The following is a 27,500-nucleotide window of genomic DNA, read 5'->3' as shown; positions in this document are numbered from 1 at the left end:
GCTGAGGTACACTGTAGATTCCTCTATACAGGAAAACTACTGGGAACCTACAGCTACTAACAGCTTTGGTCCAGCAAAGTGACCAACAAGTCTCATGCTGCTTTGGTACTGATAATATCTACGCTGCACAAGGCTATGATATTACAGCTAATCCACAGCTAAATTCCATAGCACATTTCTTCATCTTGCCTCAAAATCAAAGCTATTTGTAGGTTTTGCAAGTGACATAATGCCCACAGCAAATGAAGAGTAAAAAAAAAAAAGTCTTTAACAAGGTGAACATTTCTTTCTAGTTGTGAAATGTTTGGGAAAAGGAAACAAAACAAAACAAAAAGTTTTGTAAAAAAGGAGAAAGTTACCCCTGTTTTTCCCCTCAAGGATAAACCAGTTTCCAGCATACTTAGCATTTTGACAGACACAGAACAGTTGTATTCCACTTCAGAGTGTGGTACACACACCACAAGGACTGTAGCCAGGCTCTTCCACCCTTTGACTACACACAAGGAATGAGTGGGGAGAAGGCTATCGGATAATGGCTACGCCGGGCTGTCCCCAGCCATGCTCAGAAATCAGTTTCCTTATTTCCTTACCCTCTGTTTCCGTAGGCTTCCTGGGCTGGTGGGAGATGGGCTTGGAGACTTCCCAGAGCGGGGAGTAGAAAGCTGGCTGCCAGGGGTTCCATTCACTAAAAGGACAACAAATTGAAAAAAATAAATACAAGGCATTATTAAAAGGAAATATAGTTAAATCAGCATATTTCTTTTCATTCTTTGTTGAACAGATCAATTTGCTTTTTCTTAATGTTTTAAACATTAAATAAGATAATTCACGAAAGAACTGTTTCCTCAGAGTTTTGGATCCTGAAGCCACTTTTTATACAGAGTGCAAGTAAATAATCAAAAAACCTGAAAAGAGTGTTTAGTCAATGGCAGAGAACATGATCATGTTTTCTTAAACTGTTCCTGTGCTTGAAAGTGATGGGGAGCAAGGTGCTTTGCTAACCTTAGCAGACACTTGCTGTATGTAAACCTTTTTATTCCATTTAGTTACGGCTTGAAGTGCCACTCACTAAAAATAAAAACAGTACTGCTTGCAAGGAGAAATCAGCTGCTTGCTGTTCCTCATTCATTCATTCAAAGAGATTTTTGCAATACTATCTGACCCAAACACCACCTCAGACTTAACCCAGAAGGGCTTTCTAGAGGCAAACAAACTGCATGTGGCACCTCAAATCTGACTTATAGTAAAGCTTCACTTTCTCAAATAAATAAGTTCCTTCATATATGCCACTGCCTATCATTTTAGAAGCATCTTTTGCATGCATGTGACATTATCCATTAAATTAACAAAACAATACCAGCAGAGGACAGAATTCTACTACAAAGTAACCACACGAGAGGCTATCAATAATGTTCACACTGAAGCACACTGACAGCAACACTACAAAGCCTGTATCACATATATATGTAAATATTCTTAAACGAGCAACTGCTATATCACAGTCCACATTTCTCAGCACGAGGAAAAAAGAATCGACAATCAGATTCCCAGATTGTGAATCTTAGGAGAACATTTACACACTAGGATACCAACAAGGCATTCGACTTACCTTCTATGAGTTCTAACATGGACAAAATCTTACTGTTTAACCTGATAACAGCAAGCAGCAAAATTCCTGCTCTGCACTAAGCCAAGCTGTAGCCAAACTGAGAAGCGATGGGATTAGTTAAGGATAGCCGGGGCTGCTCACAGAGTGAGCTGAACGCGATGCAGGATTCATAAGCAGAAGCCTTTTCTGCGTAAGGCTGACGTCTTCAGAGCAGCAGTGGGAGGTGCAGGTGCTGTCTTAGGGCTACATCAAAGGTGTCAATTAAGCATAATGCTGCTGCTTCACAACGCTGAGCCACTGCAACCCCCACTCGCTTTCCACGGAGCCCCGAAAGCCTAAGCAATTTTATATGCTGTGCACTGAATCATAACGAGGTGCCTTTGGGGGCAATATACCAAATGACTCATCTGAAAATCAAAATGACAATAACTCTTGTAAAACCTTGGCTGACTGGCAATCGAGCAGACACTAATTCCTTTGGATAATACAGTAGGCATTTTTAATAGATTTTTCTTACTTTTTACATAACACATTGTTCTCACTGGCTAACACTGGGCCCGCACATTATAAGGAAGAAACATGTATACCGACCACAGAACACATATCAATAAAACACATTATACTGCATGACAAATAATCATCACTTAATAGTGCTTAGGTGCTATGAGTGATCAAATCTCAACATCACTTTGTGCAAGGCATTGTTTAAGGTAAAAGTGCAATATATTTGTATACCCATCGGAATAACAAGATACACTACTTGGATTTAAATAGGCTGCTTTTATAGAAAACCATTCCACCCATCCAGGCTTCAGATTCTCTTTGTACAGAGGACAATGGTTTGCAGATATCAGCACTGATTCAGATGTTGTACTAAGTGTGTGGGGGAGAGCACATGCATATGGACACATTCACTAAAGCTCATACTGAATGCAGCAAAATACCCCACAGGTCTGGCCAATAATGACTAAAACCAAATTTATTACCAATACTTCTGAAATAATTTAGGAAAAGGGCAACAGGAGGACATTACAATGGAATCTCAAACTTCTAAAGTTTTAAAGGGCCTCTTATAAACAAATATGGTATTATTTAGAAACTAGTACTAAACTACTACCCACATGGAGCTAGTCCTCAAGACTGCTCAGTAACAAGACTAGCACTGTGGCTTCTCTTTAAACCAAGCAGATATTCTTAGGTCTCATTACTGTGAGAAAATCTAAGACAACAGATACACTTTAATAAACCTTGTAGCACTAGACACTGGTTCTTGTTCCTTATAGATTGACTCCTTCCACCCAATTTTCAAAAAATACTACTGCAAATACTCTATCCTGAAGACAAAGACTTGAGGCTACCAAGTGGAACCAGACAAACAAATGCAGTGGTGTATTTGACTCCTGATGTATTTCCCACATGTACCATGTTGATGAGTAACTATTTGAGATGAAAAAACCCAAAGTATTATAAACCCTAAAAATTACTCACTTGCCAACCCGTCAGACTATCCAGAGCCTTTAAGCTAGGCTCCAATGCACTTTTTAAAAAGGAAAATTATGATAGTTGTGATTGTGTTGGCTGTCTGTAATACGTGAAATCAAGAGCACAATTAATGGAACAAGGCCCTCAGGAGATTTAAGTAGACTCTGCTCATCTCCTTACCCATATCCAAAACACAAAGGTGCTAAGTACTTAAATCGCATACCAGGATTATTGTGAGCATACAAGGACTCCCTATGGAGAGCTATTTAGGAAACTCTAGAAATGACAATTAGCACTGGGGGTCAGATTCCTTTCACCAGTCCTTAGGTACCTATCGTGTAGGCTTCTACACCTGAGGTAGTTTTCTCGACCTTATTTTAAACAAGTTGCCGTTGTAGCATGAGTTGTGTAATCCCCAAACAACCATCTAAACCAGACCTGATGAACAATGTACTAGGAGCATCCACTGCAGTGTAGACTTCTAAAGCTAGGCAAGATGAATCCAAACCCACACACCTAGAGGTTTAGGATATGCTGGAGATGAAGTAAAATCATAACAATTCTCCCCACCTACCAGTTATGGTGAATTTTATTCGAAGTGCAGAACTCCATTAAATAAACTCTGATGACTGAAGGCCATACAGAGTCTACATTAGAGTTGACCTGAACAGGGACTTGGGTGACGTGGGTTCTATTCCCAGCTCTCTATATGCATCTGCACAACATCAGACAAGTCATGTCATCTCTACCACTTGTCTACTTAGGCTTTAAGTTCTGGCAGAACAAACTCACAGCGCACATCATGTTGTCTGTCTTCTGGATGCTTGGCGTACCTGTGTTTGTAGTATACTAGTGTATATATACTGATTACGTTACTATTACTACTGATGTTATTGAAGTAATGCTTAAGACAGACATCACAAAAAGGGAAGAAATGGTAATACCTAGTAATTCCCCAGTCTACTCCAGGGGCTCTCCTTTTTTATCTTCTTGTTTATGGCTTGTCGGCCATTCCACCTCTGACTCTAGTTCCTTGAGTCATTGTACTGAATGTGCAAATAAAGAAATAAAGTTGATATTAACTGCTGTGTAGGAAGAGACTGGATTGATTCTGACCCCCTTCCTGAACTCCATTTACAATCACCACACTAGTCTTACATATGCAGCTCATGATCAGACAATATGGCAACAGATACGTGAATAAAATCTATAATATTTAATAATGCATTCCTGATTAAGTATAGGAATGGAATCTGAATCGCCTTAAAATCCATTTCTAGGTGGAATGTATGCTAGCTGGAAACTGCATTCCTGTCCAGTATCTGCACTGCACTTCTCAATAACTGATAGAGCACATGTTCCTAAAGGGAACCCTGATGTAGATAAAGACGTATGAAATTGGTAAATCATTGTTGTGATTAATCATGTTATTGAGTGAGGCAAGAGGTTTCTTGTCACTTTTTATTCATAAAATGGCAGGGGTCAGAGACTTCAGCTTAACACACAGCGCCCTCCCATCATCTCATGAAAAAGATTTATTCGCTCAAAATTTCACAGGTGAAATACATATTAAAAAGCTAAACCAATAATAAAATTATTGTGGCTGCTCTGAGTAGATGTACACAACTGCTCAGCTGTGAACTCCTTCTTTACTGTCCTCTCTTGCTGATGATGCATAGCAGGGCAAGAACCTGTCTTTGTATTTGTTTTTCCAGCACCTGGCACACACATGAAGGTAGAACTCCACAAAATAGAAAGTTAAAGCTGGATACCATCATCTACAGAGATAAAGGGAAAATAGGTTTTCATCTGAAGATGTTTATAAACTCGTGAAAATGCTGTAAATAAAAAGTACTTTGAAAGTATGCCAATAAATATGTTTTCATAGGGCATCTTTTTATTAAGCAATAAAAAGAACAAGTGAGAAAAGCTGAATTAAAGTACCAGTCTGAGAAGCTGTCAATGCCACTGCACTGTATTAAAATCATACTCTCCTATAAAACTGCCTGTTGATGTGTTAGCATCTTGTACTCTATAAAACATGTCGAGATGACTCTGTGTGCTTACAAAAGCGGTTTGCCAAGCTCAAAAGTGTGTGTGAAGAGGAAAGAGAAGACTGAGAAAGAGAAATAGTGCAGGCTTTTTTACAGACACAACTTATTAATGACTAGGAGAGCCGAAAATAAAAAAAAATTACAGAAGATACAACACCACATGTAGGTCATTTTCTGCAACTGTTAGCAAGAAAATGGTGATGTGAGATCACTATTGACCTTGTCTCAACTACTCCTGTAGTTTGTCACTGTCCTTTCCAAACCAACATTTTTGTCTCAAGAAGATTATGTAGTTACAAAGTAATTAGGGAACAAACCATACCTTGCCTTTTCCTTCGTTCTGCTTTTGTATTCTACTTGTATGTATCTTGTATTCAACTTGTACACATTTGTATTCTACTTGTATTCATTACAAAGGAGAGAGTTTGTCTGGAGTGCCACATTAAGCAAGCACCCTCATTATCACTCCTCAGTAAAGACAAGGCTTTGTAGCTTCTACCTTAGCGCGCAACTGGCTGCGAAAAATCCCAAACACTCAGTACTGCATTCACTTTAACTGGTGCTGAACTGTCCTTTGTACATTCAGTCTTTGCTAGAGTTTATGTCAAGGAGTTACAAAGATACAAAAAGATCTCTCTGCCATTGAAGACAAGGCTTAATAAACCCATACAGAGCTTTCATCTCATCAACAGATCAACAGCTTAGAAATGTCAGCAGAAAGAATCACTCTCAGGTCAGGTTTACATTCACATTGCAGCAGCCACCAATAGGGCTGAAGCACCTCTCCTATGAGGACAGGCTGAAAGGGCTGGGGCTGTTCAGCCTGCAGAAGAAAGGGCTCCGGGGAGACCTTATAGGAAAGATGGGGAGAAACTCTTTAGCATGACCTGTTGTGATAGGACGATGGGTAATGGTTTTAAAATAGAGGAAGGTAGATTCAGATTAGACATTCAGAAAAAAATTTTTAGAATGAGAGTGATGGAACACTAGAACAAGTTGCCCAGAGAGGTGGCAGATGCCCCATTCCTGGAAACATTCAAGGCCAGGTTGGACGGGGCTCTGAGCAACCTGATCTCGTTGAAGATGTCCCTGCTCCTTGCAGGGGGGGTTGGAATAGATGGCCCTTAAAGGTCCCTTCCAACCCAAACTATTCTATGATTCTATGATTCTAATATCTGAGTCCCTGTAAGTCATGAGTACCTGTGGCAGCTGCAACATGTAACTCAAGCGGTGCAGAGCTCAGCAGGGGCTGTAAGACCCCGACACACTCAGCCCATGCTGATCTACATAGGGTGGCCCCTACCTCAACCTATAGTCAGCTTTGTCTGTGCTATCAAGCAGAGAAGTGCTGCAGATACATAGATATTGTAGATATGTCCAAGATCTCAGAAGACAGGAGCCTTCCTTGAAAATACAATTGCCTAGAAACAAGGAGTTTGGTTGTTTTTTTTTTTTTGTAGCCTCAGAAAGTGGGTAAGTACCTGTTGGTTTTTTTTCTCTGCACTTCATCACAGTACAGTTGATATCTATGACCTTGGCTGCTTATTTCATGTAGTACCATCTAAAGAGCATCTACATGTATCTAAGATTTAATGAAAATCTGTCTTTTGAATGGTTTTCTCTAATTGGAATGACTAAGATTCTCAAATCAGCCTATGCGAATGGACTACCAACTCTGAGGATGTTTCTTCATTCAGCATTTAACTTTTTAATCCTTTAAGAGGGTTAGAATATTCAATCTAACCAAATCTATTTCTCTTTACTAACTCTTGATTTTTACTACAAGTTAGAAAATTATAAAACTTAATTTTTAAATTACTAGTATCAAATACAAATATCATAAATAAAAAATTAAAAGGAAGTCAAGATCAAAGTGAAAATCAACTGGAAATCCCTGGGTCTGTAGGATGACTCCATCACTCCCATGGGTTTGTATTCTTGGCTTCAGGAAAGTTTTGCTTCAGCATATTTATTACAAAATCTGTCAGCTGACTACCTACAAAAGTGTGAACAAAACCATGTGACATTGCCAAAGACAATATGATACATCATGTTTCTTCCTTTGGGATCCAAAAGACCTTCTTGAGGCAGGTGGCTGAAGAAGAGTTGTTTCTGGATAACGGCCTAGGGATGAACTATCTAACTAAATGAAAACATATCTTCTTGCAGAGGAACACATCCACCTCTTTTTTTCTAACTAGCTGAGAAAAGCACAAGCATCTGCTCCAGAGAAGCGCTCAGTAAGATCCAATTTCTATATCCTAAACCACTTTTTTCTTTAGGGAAAATCTACAGTTTTGATCAGGCTTTAGTCTGACATGTAGTTTCAAAATTTCTGTGCCCAGGTGTAATTTTAAAAACAAAACACACAGCCTTGGTAATATGACCTACTCTATTGATTCTTCACACATGTTCCCTTTGTCACTCGGAATAGGTATGTATCAACCCAATTACTCTTGAAATAGACACTTGTCGCACTAAATAACTGAAACTCCTAAATCACTCTTCTTAACACCAAACCTGAATCACTGTTACAAATAAGATTTCAAGCATCTGAACTATTTTGGGTGACAGTTTGAGGGGAATAGGAGATAACTCAGAGGGGAGGAGAAGTGAAAAGGAAATAATTTTGAAGGAGGTGCTCCAACTGAAAAAAGAAAGTAGTTACTCTTGTTGAGAGCAAGTCCTGAAAATCAGAGTTGGGATTTCAGAGACAAAAACAGAGTTCACCCAAATGCAGTATCTTTCTTTAATTTAATGGACCATGGGTGTAATAATTCAAGATGTCTCATGCTGCTCTTGATTTGATTAAAAATAATGATTGTAAAGAAGGAAGTGCTGCTTTCTTCAAATCTGTTACCTCTTCACCTGCGCTGAGGCTGCCACCAATGGTGTTAATTGGTAGCTGGACAGAAGCCGACAGCTACTGAATAGCCAACAGACATTCATAATTTTCAGTCACCAGCAATGGGCCGATACCTAGTCTCACTGAAATTCAGCGTCTCTTTTACAATGTCCTTTCCCAAATAATATTTGATGCCAACAAAAAAAAAAAAAAATCAAAGTGCTTTACAGGCTTTAAGAAGACATTAGAAAAATTAAATAGAGGCAGGATTATCTGTTGCACTTGAAACCAGACTCCAGCCCTCTGCCTGCCGGGGAAGTCACGCTACCTTTCTCTGCTTCTCTTCTTTGCCTTGTTCCTTGCTTCTCTCCTCTATTTCGACTGAAAGCATTTTGAAGCAGACAATACTTCAAATGCATTTGCAAAAAAAAACCCCAGAAAGCAATCCTCCTGCCACAGATTTCTGTCTTGTGGCACTGTTTTGAAACACTATCAGATATAAATAAAAAACTGAACAAAACATATAATAACAGAGAAGTCAGCCCTTGCCACAGATCTTCCTAGCTTGCATATACTCTTTTAAGAAAAAAAGTATTCTGTGTTTTTATATAAAAATAGAATGCATCTGCTCTCAGGAGCAAGGGAGGCTACCAGCAAAATACAAGCACATGCTCTGTTAAGGAAAAAAAAGAAAATGGAAAAAACAAGAAGGGAAGAAAGGTGAACACCACCATTAGAAAGGCATACATTCCTCTTAAATATGTCGAGAAATGGTGTAAGAGCAGATGCAGCTTTTTTGCTCACTGTAGATTGTACAGTTCAAGAAAGGGCGAGGAGTGTGTGCCTCCCATTCCCTTGCAGACTGACTGATTTTCTTACCCTCAGTTAAGGAAAGCATAAGGATTTGATCCTGTGCGGCACTGAGCACTAGTGTAGCCTCTGTCACCGCTAAGGTTCCTTCTCCGGAGCCCTGCAGCCTGCTTTCCACTCACAGCTCCACCCTTTCCCTCATGCTGCCCTGGCAGTGTGTCCCAGAGCCCGTGGGACAGCATTTTTTACCCTTTTGTGCCCATGCTGTTACTCCCATGGTTGTGTACCCGCAAAGCCCAACAGTGTTGTTATGGCAGGTTCTGTATGGGGCTTTCAGGCTCACCAAGGGTGCTGCCTCTACAGGCAATGGAAGGAGAAAGACACCTTCAAAGGCCGAAAGTTATCTAAGACTCTTGGGAATGTCACTAAGAGCCCTTTGCCCCCAGTACCAGATGAGACGATGAGGGAAATGGTTCTCTGGAGCAGTGGCTGGGGGCTTGCCAAGGAGAGGGGACACTCAGGGTCCTTTGCCTGATCCCATACCCCATCAAAGGACACCATGACAAAGTGAGACTGAAACACAAAGCTCTACGCATTAGGGGTGAGGGCCTTCAAGCAGTATTTTCTCTAAAAATTGTTTGTTAACACTACTGAATTTATCTTCAAAGCGTTGGTTTTGCTAAAATGGTATTGCTCTAAACTTAGACATGTGAAAATGAGACACAGAGATTAAAGAAAACCAACAAACTGATCAACACCACAAAATAACCCCTTTGATATCTGTAAGTAACTTGAGAAGCTGTTGGGATGAATTTGGGAAAGTCCATCACCTCGTGTGACTATTCGTTCAGAACAAGGGACTCATAGACTTCATTGCATTTATAAACATTTAGTTCAAGCCAAAGTTTGGCTTAATTCACTTACCACTTGAAATTCTGTGTCAAAGAAGAGAAACTGTTCTTGAGAATGGTATTTAAATACTTAAACCAAAGCAGACTGTCTACATGTCGTAGCCTCACTTACATATACATTTCTCTATCAATGGGGAAATTACCTAAAAGACTGTACCTTCATTAACTCTAAAAATGATGAATCCTGAGCAGCTCTCCTGTTCTGGATAAGAAGAAAAATAATGTTGAATACCTGCATTAAAGACTATACCATATGATAGATGCATACAGGAGAGAATAAAGGGTAACTCAAGTATATTCCTTCATTTTAGGATTGTATCAGTTTTCATAACCAACTTCAAGATTTTTGTATTTTTTTAACATAGCCTTTGTCTATGTAACTTTCCTTTTTTTTCGCCCATGTAGTTATCCACACGTATTATCTTGATATGGGCATGAATTGATGACAGAGGTAGGCATCTGATCCTTTTGTGTTGCAAGAATGCACAGACTTTTTTTCAAAACACAGCAAGAATCAAACAAGAGGAATCAGATTCTTCCTAATTAGCAACACATTCCTCTCCAGACAGCTCGCTTAGCTTTTTCTCAAGGGTATACTATCAATAAAGCTTTAGGCCTGCCCTTTATCCCTACTTTTCTCAACTTCCTTTTATGATTCAAGTCTTCACAAAATTATACACCTTTCTTCTTGGAATGTGTATGTATTGCCTTTGGTCTGAGCAAAGAAACTACTGTTTTTCTCAAGTATTTTTTATGTTTATCCCTAATGAAAGAAAAATCCCTAAGGGTAAGGTTTGACCTTGACATGCTGGAGAAGTGGGTTCATGAGAACCTCATGAAGTTCAACAAGGCCAAGTGCAAGGTCCTGCACATGGGTCAGGGTAATCCCAAGCACAAATACAGGCTGATCGGAGGATGGCTCAGCAACTGAGGAGAAGGACTTGGGTGTGCTGGTGGATGAGAAGCTCAATATGAGCTGGCAATGTGCACTTGCAGCCCAGAAAGCCAACTGCATCCTGGGCTGCATCAAAAGAAGCATGGCCAGCAGGATAAGGGAGGTGATTCTGCCTCTCTACTCTGCTCTGGTGAGACCCCACCTGGCATACTGCATCCATCTCTGGAGCCCTAAGCACAGGAAAGACGTAGACTTCTTAGAGTGAGTCCAGACAAGGCCACGAAGATGGTCAGAGGGCTGGAGCACCTCTCCTATGGGGACAGGCTGAGAGAGTTGGGGCTGTTCAGCCTGGAGAAGAAAAGGCTCCAGGGAGACCTTATAGCAGTCTTCCAGTACCTAACGGGGGCTTATAAGAAAGATGGGGAGAAAATTTTTAGCAGGACCTGTTGTGATAGGACGAGGGGTAATAGTTTTAAAGTAGAGGGAGGCAGATTCAGATTAGATATTAGGAAAAAAATTTTTACAATGAGGGTGGTGGAACACTGGAACAGGTTGCCCAGAGAGGTGGTGGAAGCCCCATCCCTGGAAACATTCAAGGCCAGGGCTCTGAGCAACCTGATCTGGTTGGAGATGTCCCTGCTCCTTGCAGAGGGGTTGGAATAGATGACCTTTAAAGGTGCCTTCCAACCCTAACTATTCTATGATTCTATGGTAAATTAACAATGAACTGAAAGCAGTTTAACAGCACAGAATAAAAAAATACATATATATACACTTAGCAGTAACAACACGACAACAAAAGGATAACTTCTAGGTAGGTGCTAGTCATTTAGGAGACTCTCTAATACTGAGATGTGTAAACAACATGGAAAAAAATATCTGCTTATATGTGCATTTGATGACAGGTTTTGTATTCTGCTGCCGTCATAGGTACATAATTCCAAAAAACAGGCCTACTTGATGGCATAATAATGAAATCTGTACATATTGTCTGCATTTCATGAGAGAACTCTGTTTTTTCTCTAACAATATCTATGAGTTAGTGTTTCTATTTTTTCCACTGTTGTTTTTTTAATGCAGTATCTAATATCAAATTGCATATTTTTAAAATCCATTCATTGATTAATTTTAGCTTTATACAATCTAATGCCAATTCCTGAGGGAAACTGCCCACTAAGTGCAATATCGCTTCCTTTTATGACAGTAATATTGATATAAATACTCATATATGTAAGGTTAGAAATAGGCTTCCTGTAACATTCACACAATTTGACTTCACTATTTGCAGAAAGCAAACAAAAGAGCCATAGACAGCCAGATCAGATCCATTGTCCACACTAAAATTAACTTATATAGAAATATTTTCAATTGTTTACCCTTTTTAAGCTGTAATAAATTGTAGAATAGAATAGAACAGAACAGAATGGAATGGAATAGTTCAGTTGGAAGGGACTTACAACGACCACCGAGTCCAATTGCCTGACCACTTCAGGGCTGACCAAAAGTTAAAGCTTGTTATTAGGAGTATTGTTCAAATGTCTCTTAAATAATGACAGGCTTGGGGCATCGGCCACCTCTCCAGAGAGCCTGTTCCAGTGTTTAACTACCCTCTCCATAAGGAAATGCTTCCTGATGTCCAGCCTAAACCTCTCTCGGTGCAGCTTTGAACCACTTCCATGCATCCTGTCACTGGATACCAGGGAGAAGAGATCAACACCGCCCTCTCCACTTCCCCTCCTCAGGAAACTGTAGAGAGCAATGAGGTCACCTCTTAGCCTCCTTTTCTCCAAAGTAGCCAATCCCACTGTTCTTAGCCACTCCTCATAGAACAAGCTTTCTAGACCTTTCACCAGCTTTGTTGCCCTTCTCTGGATGCATTTGAGTATCTTCACATCCTTCTCAAATCGCAGGGCCTAGAACTACTACTCAAGGTGAGGTCACAACAACATAGAATACAGTAGGATAATCACCTCTTCTGACCAGCTGGTTATGCTGTGTATGATGCACCCCAGGATGCAGTTTGCCCTCTTGGCTGCCAAGGCACAATGTTGACTCCTATTGAGCTTAGCATCAACCAGCACCCCCAGAGCCCTTTCTGCAGGGCTGCTCTTCAGTCACTCCTCTCCCATTTTATACTTGTGCCAGGTGTTACTCCATCCTAGGTGCAGAAGCTGGCATTTGGACTTGTTCAGTTTCATCCCATTAATCATTGCCCAATACTCCAATCTATCTAGTTCCCTCTGCAAGGCACCTTGTCCCTCCAGAGCGTCAAGAGCACCTTCCAGTTTGCTATCATCAGCAAACTTCCTAATGGTTCATTCAACTCCTGCATCCCAATCATTGATAAAAACATTGAACAGCACTGGCCCTAGGCCAGAGCCCCGAGGAACACCACTGGTGACCGGTTGCCAGCCAGATGTACCCCCATTCACTACAACACTTCGAACCCTGCCCTTCATCCAGTTCTTCACCCAGGCTCCTACCAGCTGACAGACTGCTCTGTCAGCATCCTATACATTCCTGTTGGGCTTTGTCCAACGTCTTTTCTAAGAAAACCTTAATTACAGTGTCCAAATGATTATGTCAAATAGGCAAGCACATGGATCATCTTTTGACAAACTAGTATGTGCCTATTCCCGTAAATTTACTGGTTTTACATGAGATATTTTTAAGATGGGTAAATCTGTCATTAGCACAAAACCATCCAAAATGGTTTTAATTTTTAATATTTCCACTACATTGTTTCTTTTCCTGTTATAAATGTAATGACATATTAATTATTATTGTGGCATAATGAAAACATTCCCTTTTTTTCACAAGCTGTAAAATAATCTCCTGATCGTTTGCAGTGATTGAACATGTAATGATATTCTGCTCAGACCCTGTAAAACTGAATTACAGGAAATTAAGATTTACTCACTGACACTTCCCCTGCATGTTTAAATAAAAACAGCACGATTTCTCTCAGGACCAAAACCAACGTAGTATCACATAGTCAACATGGCAAAAATGTTGCTCGTCCCGTGGTGGAAACATCTGTTATGTATAGCAGGACAGTTATTACACGTAGAAATGAACATACACATTTCAGTGTCCATTACCTGTACTCATGAATACTCATAAATACTCATGAGAAAAAGACAGAAAGAGTCCGTAACATTCACAGACCAAACAGGGCCTCCCTTGCTAAAGGTTAATTTAACCCTGTTCCACTCACCTAGCTACAGAGAAAGTAACTTAATAGATGTTTAAGAGCTAGTCTGGGCTTGTTCCTCACAACTGATAGTTCCCGTTACCTCTTTTTGGGTTTCACCATTTCAGCTGTTCTTAGGATGTGTAGGAAGCACGCTGCCGCCAGCCCCGCTACTCGCATCTACGCCTCCGACTCTCCTTGTGTCTCTCTCACTTTCCTACTTCCCTGAGCAAGGGTGCCTTTTTTTCTCAGCTTAGACTTCTTCTGAAAAATATGGTTCCCATGCCTCCCCTCTTCGAAACCAGCTAGGAGCACCTGGGTCATTCTGATCACCACCTTCCCATAAAGACCTTACGGTGCTGGATGCAGGTCCCAGTACGACATTCACTTGCCTGTTGGCAGAAGACTTGTGGCAGAAGGAGTGAGGTGGCTTTCAGACAGCTCTCATGTTTGCCTCTCGCAATATCCATATTTACAAGAAATCCTGCAAATGCTGGATTGGATCTACTCAACTAGCCCACACCAAGTGTTATTTGTACTTTCAGGCACCAATACTGGCAAATGATCCAACGCACTTTTTGGGTTTATTTATTTGTTTTGCTTGGGAAAAAAAGCTGTAGGGGGGAGCTAGTCATAGACTACTTAGTGGGAGCAGCTATAAAGGCAGTCAAAGCAAAGCCTTCAGATAGAACTTTTTCAGGCTTTTTGCTATGTCTTCTCCAGCCTGTACCATTGGCTTGTCTGGTCAACTCTGACTTATTTTTTCCTCAGCTATCTTTGCACCTCACATTCACATCTGTAATTGCATTCTTTCTCTGCCCTGCCCCCCTTTCCTCAATATCCTCATTGCCTTTAACCTATCTGTTCCTCACTGCTGCCTCTTAACTCCCTTGGATACAAAACACAAAAAAAGATTGGGAAATCAACCTTTTGCAGACACAGATCCTACGCTGCGTAACTTGGACTACTTTCTACCTTGTGCTTATTCAGTTCCTAGTACAAAGAATATCTCTTTTTGACAGTCTTTAGGTATTTGTAGTAAAATTACGCATGGAAAATAAAGTAAAATGAACTGTGGTAATGCCAGAGTATGATTTATAAAACACTGAAGAATTATTTTGTATTGGGAAGACAGTTAATCTCAGATGCAACTGAGAAAACAAGTGAATTGTTACTATCAACTGTTTCACATGTGCAATGTTTTTCCACAGAAACATGACATTTTAAGCACACTGCCAATTGTATTGAAACAGATTGGTTGCTGTTGCTAAGAAAGATTTCTTGCTTGCTTTACCTGAGCTGGTAGAAGCAGGAGACTTGCTGCGTCGGGATGGGCCTGGGCTCTTGGTGGTGCTCCTACGTGAAGTCGACGCTATTTTGGTATAGGAAGTGGATTTCACCACCCGACATTCTAAAAGACAAAGAAACTGCATAAGTTAGCAATTAAGAAAGCCAGCAGGATCCTGTAACAGAAAGAGCACTGAAAAGCACAAACATTTAGCCCACGCTTGTTTTCATTCATCTTGAGGAGTTTTATGGGAAAATATAAAATCTGTATAAATGGCTCCACTAAAATCCAAGTACAGGATGTACCACATCCCAGACAAAGAACTGCTGCAGTAATACAGACTTTTAGATACCATGGTTACTGCAGGTACTTAGGACAGCTTAATTTAACAGTGCTGAGACTACACATAAAATTTAGTTGCTTTTGAAGATTTCAACACAAGTAATGCAGTGGGTTTTTTTTTGCAAACGATCCAAATGCAATGTAAGCATTTTTGTCAAGCTAGGCAATCTCCTCCAGAAGAACCAGAAGGCTGCTTTAAGATATCAAAATGTTAAGACTGTACAAGATGACGCAGGTGTCTGTCACTCAGGAAAGGTCTGAAGAAAGTGAAGCAGGTTTGTTGCTCCTGCTTAATCCTCTGGTGAGCAACAGCCCACATTGTATAGCACACGTAATTCATCACAGGTTAAGGGAAATGGCACTACTTGCTCATAAGAGACATCAGTAAAATCAATGAAGAGGCAAAATTACCCTCCCACTCGAGAACACTGCAAGATGTTCAGGTTAAGGGTTTATATACACCCACACAGCTCTGTAGGCATTCTTGCATTACGCCTGCAAAATGGTTCTTGGCCTGAGGATGAAAGAACTTAGTGTGCATAACGCTGATGTCTTGCACTCATAATGGATACTAAATTAATCACCAGACATATAATACAGTCAGGGAAAAAAAAATCCACTTCTTAGCCCATATACAATCAGAAGTCTGCAGCAATGTTTACACTGTCTTCACCTGACAATGTCAGTATACTTCACTTGTTTAAAAATACATCACTAAACAATTAGTTCTGTATCAGACCTGTTCCCCATTTTTTTCCCATGGTTAAGGTTCCTCAACATAGGTTAAGAGAAATAAACATGAATTTTTTCTCCCTTGTTAGAAAATACCACGTACAAGCCTGCACATTATTTAGTTTTCACAGATGATCAGTGAAGCCTGTAACATAGTATAGACAGATTAGAGAACAAAGAAAGAAAATTGAGCATAACTAATTAACTTAAACATATCCACCAGAGAATGATGCCGTGAAGTGTATTTCTTTTGGCTGCCCTGTTTGTCTTTCATCAAGCTGTTGAAGGAAATGGAAGCAAGAACTGATGGAACTGACGGAACTGACGGAACTGACAGAACATCCAGCACAGCTGAGAGGACCAGAGAAATGCCCTGGTCTTCCCAAAACTTTTCTTCCCGAACCCTCCCACCTTCCTAATGCCCAGTAGTAGCTAATCTCCTTCTGTTGACATTTTATGTGACTCATTGATGACTATTCTCATTTTATACCAAACGATGAGTGGAAATGGAGAAAAACATTTACTCTGTTGTAAGAGGAAATTACCAAATGAAAACAGGAGGAATCAGACGGAATCTTTCAATTAGGTTCCACTAGGTAACTACAGCAGGAACCTTACATTCAAGTACTGGCATAAACTTCTGCTCCAGAAACCATCTATACTTGTCAAATGCAAATTGGTTCTTTACCTTTCTTGTAAACAAAGATTTAAAATGACCAAACACCTGACAGTCAACTTGTTTGATCTTGTAAAACTATGATGTCATCCCAGTGTGGGGAACTGAATATTCTAATGGTCAACAAACAAAAAGAATAAAGTAGAATGACCCCATCAAGCTAAAACCATTAGACAATAATCATTTGCTTAGTAGAAAAATGTAAGAATCCATGAAGAAAACAGCCACATACTTCCTGTAATATACTTTACTATGCAAAGTTTCCTATGTTTCCAACACATAAAGAAAAAAAAATTATCTACATCCCTCTCTTGCAATTCATGCTATGCACTAAACCTTTATTCTCATCTAAATATTAATACGCATTCAAGTTCTCGCAATACTTTATAAGCACCCAGAGTTAGAATGAGGTTAGAGAGAAGATTCTGCATTTGAACGTGTATTTCCCCTCATAATGTTAGAAAGGAGCAGGCAGAAAGCAGTACAAAAGGGAAGAGGAGGCAACTAAACGCATGTCCAGGTTATCTTTCTATCCTACTGGTACAATGCTGTCTAGGGCAATACCCAAGATAGCCCTTACATTGTTTCACCCACTATGTTCAGAAATTAGAAGAAAATAATTAATAAAAGGTTATTCTTCTTCATCTGGGGTTTGTCACACATGGGCAAGGACAGTGTGGGTGACCTGAACTGCAGAGGTTAACTATATCTTGTCACCATTTTCTTTCTCTCCCAGCAAGAAGTGCTCCCCCTCACATGCTGTGGTGGGGTACTACCATTTCTGGAGCTGGAATTGAATCTGGTGAGAGATGTCAAGGGCAACAAGAAGTGCTTCTTTAGGCACATAGGGAACAAAAGGAAGACTAGGGAAAATGCACACTCACTGCTGAATGAAGCAAGGGCTGTGGAGACACACAACACAGAAAAGTATTGAATGCCTTCAGGCTGAAGTACTGAATGCCTTCTTTGCCTCGGTCTTTACCAGCAAGATTAGCCTTCAGAAATCCCAGGTCTCAGAAGTAGAGGGAAAGTCTGGAGAAAGGAAGATCTAGCCTTGGTGGAAGAAGATCAGATTAGAGAATATTTAAGCAAAGTAGACATACAGAGGTCCACAGGAACTGACAGGATGCACCCTGCAAGTGCTCAGGTGGTTGGCTGATGTCATCATGAAGTCACTCTCAATAATCTTTGAATTATCATGGTGATTGGGATAGGCATCTGATGACCCAGTAAATCTCACTCCTATCTTCAAAAAGGGCAGAAAGGTGTATCCAGGGAACTACAGACAGGTCAGCCTCCCATCGATCCTTGGCAAGGTCAAAGAACAATGAAATCTGAAAATAATTTCAGGGCACATTGAAATATAAAACCGGGAGGAGTGGCTGATAGACCAGAGGGTAGTGCTGCCATCCAGAGGGACTTCGACAGGCTGGAGAAACGGGCTGACAGGAACTTTATGAATTGCAGCAAGGAGAAGTGCAAAGTCTTGCACCTGAGGAGAAACAATCCCATGCACCAGTATATGCTGGGGGTTACCCAGCTGGAAAGTAGCTTGGCAGAACAGGACCAAGGTGTCCTGGCGGATAAAAAGATGGCCATGGGCCAGCACAATGCACTCTTGCTGCAAAGAAAGCAAATTATATCCTGGACTGTTTCAGGAGGAATGTTGCTAGCAAGTTGAAGGAGGCGATCCTTCCCTTCTACTCAGCACTGGCGAGGCCACATGTGGAGTACTGTGTCCAGTTCTGGGCTTCCCAGTACAAGAGAGATATGGACATAGCGGAGAGAGTCCAGCAAAGTTCACTAAGATGATTAAGTGACCGGAGCACCTCTCACGTGATGAAAAGTTGAAGGAGCTGGGACTGTTCAGTCTAAAGAAGAGAAGCCTCAGGAGGAATCTTATCAATGTATATCAATACCTTAAGGGAGAGTGCAAAGAAGACAGAGCAAGACTCTTCAGCAGTGTCCACTGACAGGAAAAGAGGCAATGTGCATAAACTGAAAAACAGGAGGCTCTGTCTGAACTTTTTTACTGTGAGTGTGACTGAGCAATAGAACAGGTTGCTCAGAGATGACGTGAATCTCCATCTTTGGAGATGTTCAAAGCTGTCTAGACATGGTTCTGGGCAACTGGCTCTAGGTGACCCTGCTTGAGCAGGGGGTTTGGGCCAGAGATCCTTTCTATCTTCAACTGTTTTGTGATTCTCAGGGCTTTGCCTATTTGTTTCTGGAAAAGCCCTAATGATGGAGTCTCCACATTCTCCCCGAGCAAACTCATTCTAGTGCCTTACTACCATCACAATGAAAATGTTTTCCCTTATATCCAGTCTGAACCTCTTGTTTCAATTTACACCTATCATCTCTCATCCTCCTACCATGCAACAATGTGAGGAGCCTGACTCCATCTTCTTGATGGAGAAGAGATGCTGCCCCCGTAAGCACTGGGGCTTGCTGGTAGCTCCCCCCAAAACCACCTTTTTTTCATGCTGAGCAAGTTCAGCTCCATCAGCCTCTTCTCATAGCCACTATAAGGTCTTCCCAGAGCCTTCTCTTCTCCAGGCTGAACAGCCCTAACTCTCTCAGCCTGTCCTCATAGGAGAGGTGCTCCAGCCCTCTGATCATCTTCGTGGCCCTCCTCTGGACTCACTCCAACAGGTCTATGTCCTTCTAATGTCGGGGGGCTCCAGAGCTGGACATAGTACTCCAGGTGCATCTCTCTCTTCTCTTTAGTCTCTGTCATAGAAGTTTTCTCTGTTTTCCTATTTTTCCATGTGTACAAACCCTTTTAAGCTCAGTTATTAACCCCTTTGGCATATTTTTTTTCTCCCAAAAATAATTTCCAGGTTGTGAAATTTTAAAAGGTTGTAGTTCAAATAAGCATATATTCTCTCTAAGCAAACACCACTGTGAAACCCATGGTAAATTTTGTCAAGTGCCACACCTCCTATGGGTTTACAAGTTTATTCATAAATGACAGAGGCTACTGCACGGCCTGCAGAGAAGCATGTGGGCAAGCCTTCAGTGCTGTGTGCACCAGGCCCGGGCAACTCATGCTTTTAAAGACTGTGGCAATACTAGCTAGAGAGTCTAAAAGGATATCCAGTCATGGGCAGAATGTAACCATGCTGCTTGTAGCACATACGTCTCAGTTCCCATGAACAGTTTATGTATGCAATGCTGTTGTCACATTTAGTTTGGAAAATAAAATTTTACTGCAGGCAAAGATCCCACTCAGTAACCACACACTTGTCTCCTCTAAGACATTACCATAATCTGCTTGTTGCTGTAGGAAAACTATGTGTAAAGAGGAAGGGAAAACAAAACAAAACAAAACAAAAAAGCATGTTTTTTAAAATAATATTTTTATTTCCTACACAGAATCTATACTAGTAAGGAAATAAATACATTTCTTCTCCTCATCGACAGTATTCTGATAACTGTAGAACAGTTGCTTGGTAAGCCATGAAATAAAGACCATTTTCCCCCTAATTTTCTTTTGATGCCAAAACTATATCAGAAATAGATCTGAATTCCTGACAGAAGAGAGTTATATTGCCTTTCTCACTCATGTGGGCATGCTCAGCCAAGAAGAAACACTATAGTATGCTCAGTGAGGAAAGAAATGTATCAGGAAGCCTCAGTCCTTCCTCTCACCATCAACTGACTAAGATTAAAGGAACAAAATGATGATACCCATGGTAACGTGAAGCAAAAGAAGGTCAACTTTAAGGTCTGTTCACAGGCTTTATTGCTTTCCAACTAAGAATATCAGATAAGTAAGAATGTTTTTCCAGCCAAAACATCTTGCAATAAGATGTTCTATTGTATAACTACAGACAGAACTGCAAAGTATGAGAGAGAAGTACAGACCATTGGCAGCGACGCTAACAGTGTAACACTGCAGTCCCTTTATAGCATGGAATATTACCACAGAGGCCTGAGGCATTTAATGGACGTTAACAACAGTAAGGCAGAGAAAAAAAAAAGAGGAAATATCCCAAGGCTATGATTTTACATCATTAAGACAAGGTAAGGAACACCAAGTTCCTGAGATTGCATGGTGGTGTCAACGACCAGTAGGAGCTGGTAAAACTAGGAGGAACCTCAACATATTTACTTGTGAGCTCTTGATTCTTCCTGTTGTCAAATGCATGAAATGTAAGCATGAGGTAATTAAGGGACGCTAACACGCAGAATCATAACGCCTCCAGTCTCCAGCTCTGTGATGTTGCATTTCCAAAATGTTTCATTAGCTTCTATGTTCATTAAATTTTACAATGGCAAGAAAGCAACAGAGAGTAACTAATCTGCAATAAATGTGTCATAAAATGAACAAATATAACGTGTTTTTAGAGAAGACTGTGAAAAGTTATCTAAATTACCATGAGATCAAAAAGGCTTACTTGTCAGCTGCTCAGAAGTTGGCTGTATGGCCTTCAGAAGTTCCTTCTGGGCTAAAATACCACTCTCTGCTGTGTTTTGCTTTTTTTTGACGTTTGTGTGTAGGGGATAGATATTTATTTTTTTGGCATCCTTACCAATCTGTTTCTCTAAGACGAGAACATTTAACTTGGTTTCAGCAACAGCTGTATCCTACAGATAAGCAAGGAGGCAGGATCAAGGACGTCTGTGGTTGTTGGTAAGCTACTTTACTGTAAGCCTCAGGCTGGTACCTTTTACCACTGCTTAAAGACATTAGCCTCACTAGCAATGTCCGCAGGCCAATCAGTAGATCATTACCCCAAAGGCAGTACCAATTTTAGTTTTTAATGTTAAGTTGCTAATTCTTAATGCAGCTAATATGATTTTTCTTTTCAGTTGTATTCATGCCTTCAATTAAAATAAGTAATCTTCTGTTTGCAGAACTAAGTTTCACTCTTTTCAACAAAAGGGAAAGGGCACCATTCTGTCTAGTGGCATTGATACACGTTGCAATTCACCCAACCCTACTAATGAATCAGTGTCAGCTATGACTTGTAATTACAGCATGTTCAAAAGGGTACCTATCATACAGTTTCCAGAAATGAAAGGGATATAGGGTGTTTCACAGAGGTTTAAGTAATTTCAAATGTTCTGTCGTCATGGTTGTGCCTACTTCAATTTTGTTCTGCATGTCTTCCTGTTCAATGTGATCTTGATGCAGATGGACAATGATGTACGCATAGAATATAAAATCCTAAAGTTTTATCTCATGCACTAAGCTATCTATCACTATAAATGCACACTTTTTTGAGACATCTTATCTTCTGATTTGATTCCTTACCAGTAAGCAGTCCCTCCATTCAGGAGAAAATCTAGGAATATAGTCTCTCTATCTCAACTGTGTGCTGAATATTTGTGGTAGCAAATACCTAAATCTCCTTTTTTTTTATTTTTTCCCTGCCAATAAACATGCTTTGACTCGGGTATAAAATATAGAAAAAGCTAGATTTTTTTTCATGTGAAAAATCATTCCCCAATTCTGAAACTGGGATAAGTATTCACTGACAAGGCAAAATCTACATGCCATAAAATACAAACAATTAAAGCCATCTAAACCTTATTGGAAATCAGTAAAACAGAAAATCCTGCAAGCTCCTAGGGACACATATAGCTTCACCGAACATAAGAATGCTTTCCGATGTATGTAATACTCTGAAAATGCCTTGTAAGGGAGAAGGAAGGAAGGTATTTGTGAATTCATGTATGATCACTAATACTCATTCGGCTCTAATGTATAGCTTTCAAAGTCCTTATTTGCTCCTAAATTGAGTGAAGTCAGTCAGAAAGTTATTCTAAAAAGATAAATAGATTTTATGTATAATTAAAATGTTGCTTCAAGTATTTCCTACTTTATCTTCAAATGTGCTCCTGTCTACATAACTTGTCAGGATTGAACTCATCTCATACCAGCCAGGTAAAAAAAAAATGCATATGTATGAACTATTCATAGAATCACAGAATCATAGAATAGTCTGGGTTGGAAGGGACCTTCAAAGGTCATCTAGTCCAACCCCCCTGCAAGGAGCAGGGACATCCCCAACCAGATCAGGTTGCTCAGAGCCCCATCCAGCCTGGCCTTGAATGTTTCCAGGGATGGGGCATCTACTATCTCCCTGGTCCCACGGTCCTTCAACAGTCTCTGGAACATGTTCATTTCTGTGACCTATCATAGGAACCTTTACGTTAGAAAAGATGAATCTTACTCATGAATGACCAGATATAAATCATAAATTTTGAGTATCAGGGAACTTACCCTAGTTAGAAGCAGTATGTTTGGATGAGGATGGGCTCTTTTACTCAATACAATCAGTAACACAACATTTTTGCCATAGTTCATGATCTTACTGTGTATAAGTAGATTTTATCTTTCTGCTTTCTCCAACTGCTAACCTTTTTGTCAGAATCGTCTCACACAAACCACCATGTTAATATTTTGGCTTTACAAACACTATGATGTTAAATTTCACCTTTCAACAGAGAAGAAATCTGCTACCATGAAAAATTCCACCCCATAGCAGTGATAATAAGGAGTTAAAAAACATTTTGCATCACTGCAACAGCTTCTCTGACAAGGCACAATATCTAATTATTTTCCAGCTCTGTATTTGTAGGCAGCCAAAATTAGAAGACTTCTTAAAAATCTGCTTGCTTAAATGAATCTGAGAAATTTCCTACTGAATCCATGTGAATGAATCTGCATATGTAAAATATTAATTCCTGAAACTGAAATTGCATTATCAGAAATTATTTTTAAGAAACTTGAAGACTGAGTTGAAATAGGAATTTTATTTGTCATTAGCTAAAACACACAGCTAGCACACATGTAATGTTTAACATGTCTGTTTTGTGTGCCTTGGCACATACCCCACTTCACTTCCAGAGATTTTAATTACCGCTTTTTGGTCAATATACTACACTTAAGCTGTTCCAATGCTGATATAAATGTTCATTAGTTTACCCCTATACTCAGAACCCTCTCCCTGCTTCTGCAGGTTTACCACACTAGCTGCACTTACCAAAATATCAGAAAGTTACTTTTACCTGGAAATGCTTAAGATGACACAACTGATTACAACTGCAATCAACTGTATTATTTTTATTTATGGCCTCAGCATTATGCTTCATGAAACAAAGAAATGTGTCCTGCCTTTGCTTATGGCTTGCTTTCTCTTTCTGTGACAAAAGCTTCTTTACTGGGCATATATGCTAACAGCAGGTATCTCTTAAATACCCCTGGTGAGGTCAGGGGAAAAATTCATCACTGAAGTGCCTTACTTTATCTGCATAATTTGGATGGAATTTCTCTTGCCATTGTTTTATGCATGCAAACAGAGATGAAATGAGAGGATAGTACAAATTCATTAGTTCTTAACTTTCCTGTTTGGCAAGATCAATGGCTAGCTTTCCTGCTCAGCACAAAGAGGTAATATTTGTCATACTACTAATTAAAAATCATCTTGTTCTTTACTCTGAGAATAAACAGATCTCCTATCCAATCCATATGGTAAATATTAACATCATCCTAACCATCAAGTACACAGGCATTCCATCTTTTTTTTTCTTTTAATTCCAGTCTAAGAGAAGTGACAATGTTGCAGTCCAACATATTCTGGGGTTTTGGTACTACTACCTGCTGCCTGAAGACTATAACTTGTTTTCCACCATCTTCCATTTCAAATGACTCTTTTGGAAGCCCCTTCCACAGTTAGAAAAGTAAAAAGTCCCCATTTGCAAAACATTGGTTTCACATGGAAAGCATCAGCTAAAGGTATTACTGACAAACATCCATCCAAAACAGTTAAATTTTAGCACATTTTAACCAGGCCTCCTGACGTTACAGATTTTTCTATGTAACTGATTTCTGGTGAGGGAGAAAATATGTATTTAAACTGAATGTCTTATTTATTCCTGCTTTGATGCTTTTCCTCAAGTAAATCTGCATATTTATAAATACACTTATCAGACTAACAACTTTATTGTGCAGTATTAAGTTTTAAAAGCCCTTTTTTTCCTTCAAAGAAACAAAATACACTATACTGGGATAAAGATTATAGTCACAACAGTTAAACATGAACCAAATTCCCACGGCACTTACACAGCTAACTAGTTGGATTAGCAAGGAGTCTTGCACAAGAAAAAAAAAGATATACGAATATAAACTATCCATTAAAAACAGATGAATATGAGAAGCCAATTGTTTAAATTTTTTGTTTGTTTCAATTTTCATTAAAAATACTAACTGCAATCAGGCAGATAACTTTAGCAACAGCGGGATTAGAAGGCAAGATGCATTAAGATAGAGAACAGGTTAGACCTTGGATAACATTTTCAAATTTGCTAGATGTGATGAATATTTAGGGACACATCTGAGACAATCTCTGAGATACCAGACACCATTTTTTGAAATTTGTGAAGGCCAAGTAAAGTTACTAGAAAAAGTCAAAGCAAGTGTTGATCTCTAAAACTGGGAAAAATCAGAAATCTGGGAGTTCCAGAATAGTCAGCCTAACTTGAGATTACGGAAAAAAAACCTATCCAAATGGAAGGTATAAAGAAGACAGAGTCAGGCTCCTTTTCTTTTGGTTGTGGCAAGACCAGAGGCAATGGGCACAAATTGAAACGTAAGAGGTTCCCTCCGAACACCAAGAAAAACTTTTTCACTCTGAGGGTGACCGAGCACTGGCATAGGTTTCCCAGAGGGGTGGTGGAGTCTCCAGCCTTGGGGATATTCAAAAGCCACCTGGACATGATCGTGGGCACCTAGCTCCTGGTGGCCCTGCTTGAGCAGGGGGGTTGGACCAGGTGACCCCCAGAAGTCCCTTCCATCCTCAACCATTCTGTGATTCTTTGACAATACAAAACAATAAAGGAAACAAACCATTTGAAGTTTAGAAGATACTAAAAATATATATAATAGTCTAAATAGCTTTGTCAAGAACAAACTGTGTCAAAGTAGACTTCCTATAACAGGATAACAGGGGGGCCATAGAGATGATAAACTTTCTTAATCAGGATTTTGAAACTCAAGACGCAACTTAGGAAAATACCATCGACAGAAACTGCTTTTAAGATGGGTATTGGAAAATAAGTTACCAATGGTTTACTGTCAAACTAAGAGAGAATAAGTGGAGGGACTCATCAGGGTTTTGTTCCTGAGTCTGGTACTTGTCAATATTTCTATTAATAAGCTGAATACACGTTTTAAATCCGGAGATGACACTACCATAGGTAAAGCTATAAGCATTGTAGAAGAACATAAATGGTATTTGGAAGAATCCTGAACACTGGAGAAGTCATCAGAAGAAACAGACAGAACTCAACAAGTCCGAAGTACTACAGCCAGGAAAGAACAAGCAACGGTAAACAGGCAGAAGCCAACTCACTGCAAGAATCCGTTGCATAAATGCTAAACAGCAACTCTGCAAAGAGAAAGAGGGACGTAAGTTCTGCAGTGGGTCTGCATCTGAAGCAAACCACTGCAGCAAAAAGGATCACCATCCTGTCGGTATGAACAGGAGGACACCTGAATTATTCTGTTCTCCTTAAGGCTACTGTAGTGCCAGCTAACACAACAAACCCACATTTATGTTTCCTATTTAGAAACAAAACTTTTACCTTTCAGAGGGTTAAGAGAATACCAAGAAAGATCACAACTCTGGGAAACATGACCAATGAAGGATAACTAATATAAATGGAATCTTCAGTTCAGAAAAGAAGTGACGAGACAAAATAGCAGCGTTCAATACTTAATAGACAGCCAAAAAGAAGAAAAATAAATTCCTACTATTGATTGTATCATAAATAGGACGAATAAGAGTGATCTTAAGTTTCTAAGAGATAGATTAATTCAGACATGAGAAAACATGTTTTTAACTGCAAGGATAAGGAAGTACCGGAACAGATCATGTGGAGGACTTGTTGAATTTCCCTAACTACAACTTTACACAGACAGGTTAGCCAGAAACCTTTAAAGTCAATTTATGTACAGCAGGTCCTCCTTTGGGACCTCTCAGATCCCTTCTATGATTCTTTTGATTAATTCTTCCCAGTATGACTCATAGAAGGTACTCAAAAGTTTTTTCACTGTCAGCACTTCTGTCTGGGTTTAGCTGAAAGATAAGCAAAATGAAGAGAGGCCCTCTAATGTAAAACTGACTGAAAGTCCAAGAACATATTAGCAAGGGAAAAGTGCTTGCTTAATGGGTGAATTAAAATCATTATCATTTCCTGAGTGGGGTGACTATTGAGATATAAATATTTTATGTATCTTCAAAAGCCAGACTGATTAGCCTTAAGAATTTCTCTCAGCAGGGCATTAGCAGAATTGGTATCTCCCAAAAAGTTCAGATTGTCTCCTTCACAGCCAATTCATAATCTTGTTAGCTAATATCCTCTCATACCATTAAGATGCATGTATTCCTTCCAAAACAACTGTATGGTGGAACTTAATACTGAGATAAGAGGTTTCTTACCAGTTTCATGGATTACATTCTTTTTTATTCTCATTGGATAGATCTAAAGTGATTTTGTGATGCTAGAGCTTCTTGAGGAGACGTGGCTCTATCTACATCTTCCACAACTCAATCAGCTCTAGAAACAACACATCTTTCATTCTTAAGCCCATATATAGGCATGTCCAGATGAAAAAAAAACAAAACAAAACAAAAACTGAAACTCACAA

The 27,500-nt window shown here is 39.8% G+C and overlaps 1 protein-coding gene across 4 annotated transcripts in view; it reads right to left on the bottom strand.

Annotated features, from left to right (window-relative positions):
• The window catches only part of DCLK1 (doublecortin like kinase 1), a 257,253-nt gene that overhangs the window by 67,424 nt on the left and 162,329 nt on the right, over positions 1-27,500 (bottom strand). For all 4 annotated transcript variants that reach the window (XM_086771976.1, XM_086771974.1, XM_086771975.1 and 1 more), the window contains exons 5-6: positions 15,094-15,210; positions 591-685 (exon numbers count right to left, since the gene is read on the bottom strand). In XM_086771976.1, coding sequence (XP_086628102.1) covers positions 591-685; positions 15,094-15,210 — 212 coding nt within the window. The remainder of the gene's footprint in view (positions 1-590; positions 686-15,093; positions 15,211-27,500) is intronic.

Source organism: Chlamydotis macqueenii, chromosome 1, assembly GCF_036417535.1.
Source record: "Chlamydotis macqueenii isolate bChlMac1 chromosome 1, bChlMac1.mat, whole genome shotgun sequence".
NCBI classification, from domain to species: Eukaryota; Metazoa; Chordata; class Aves; order Otidiformes; family Otididae; genus Chlamydotis; species Chlamydotis macqueenii.
Note: the sequence above shows the minus strand (reverse complement) of the source record. Positions and strands in the feature narration are given on the sequence as shown.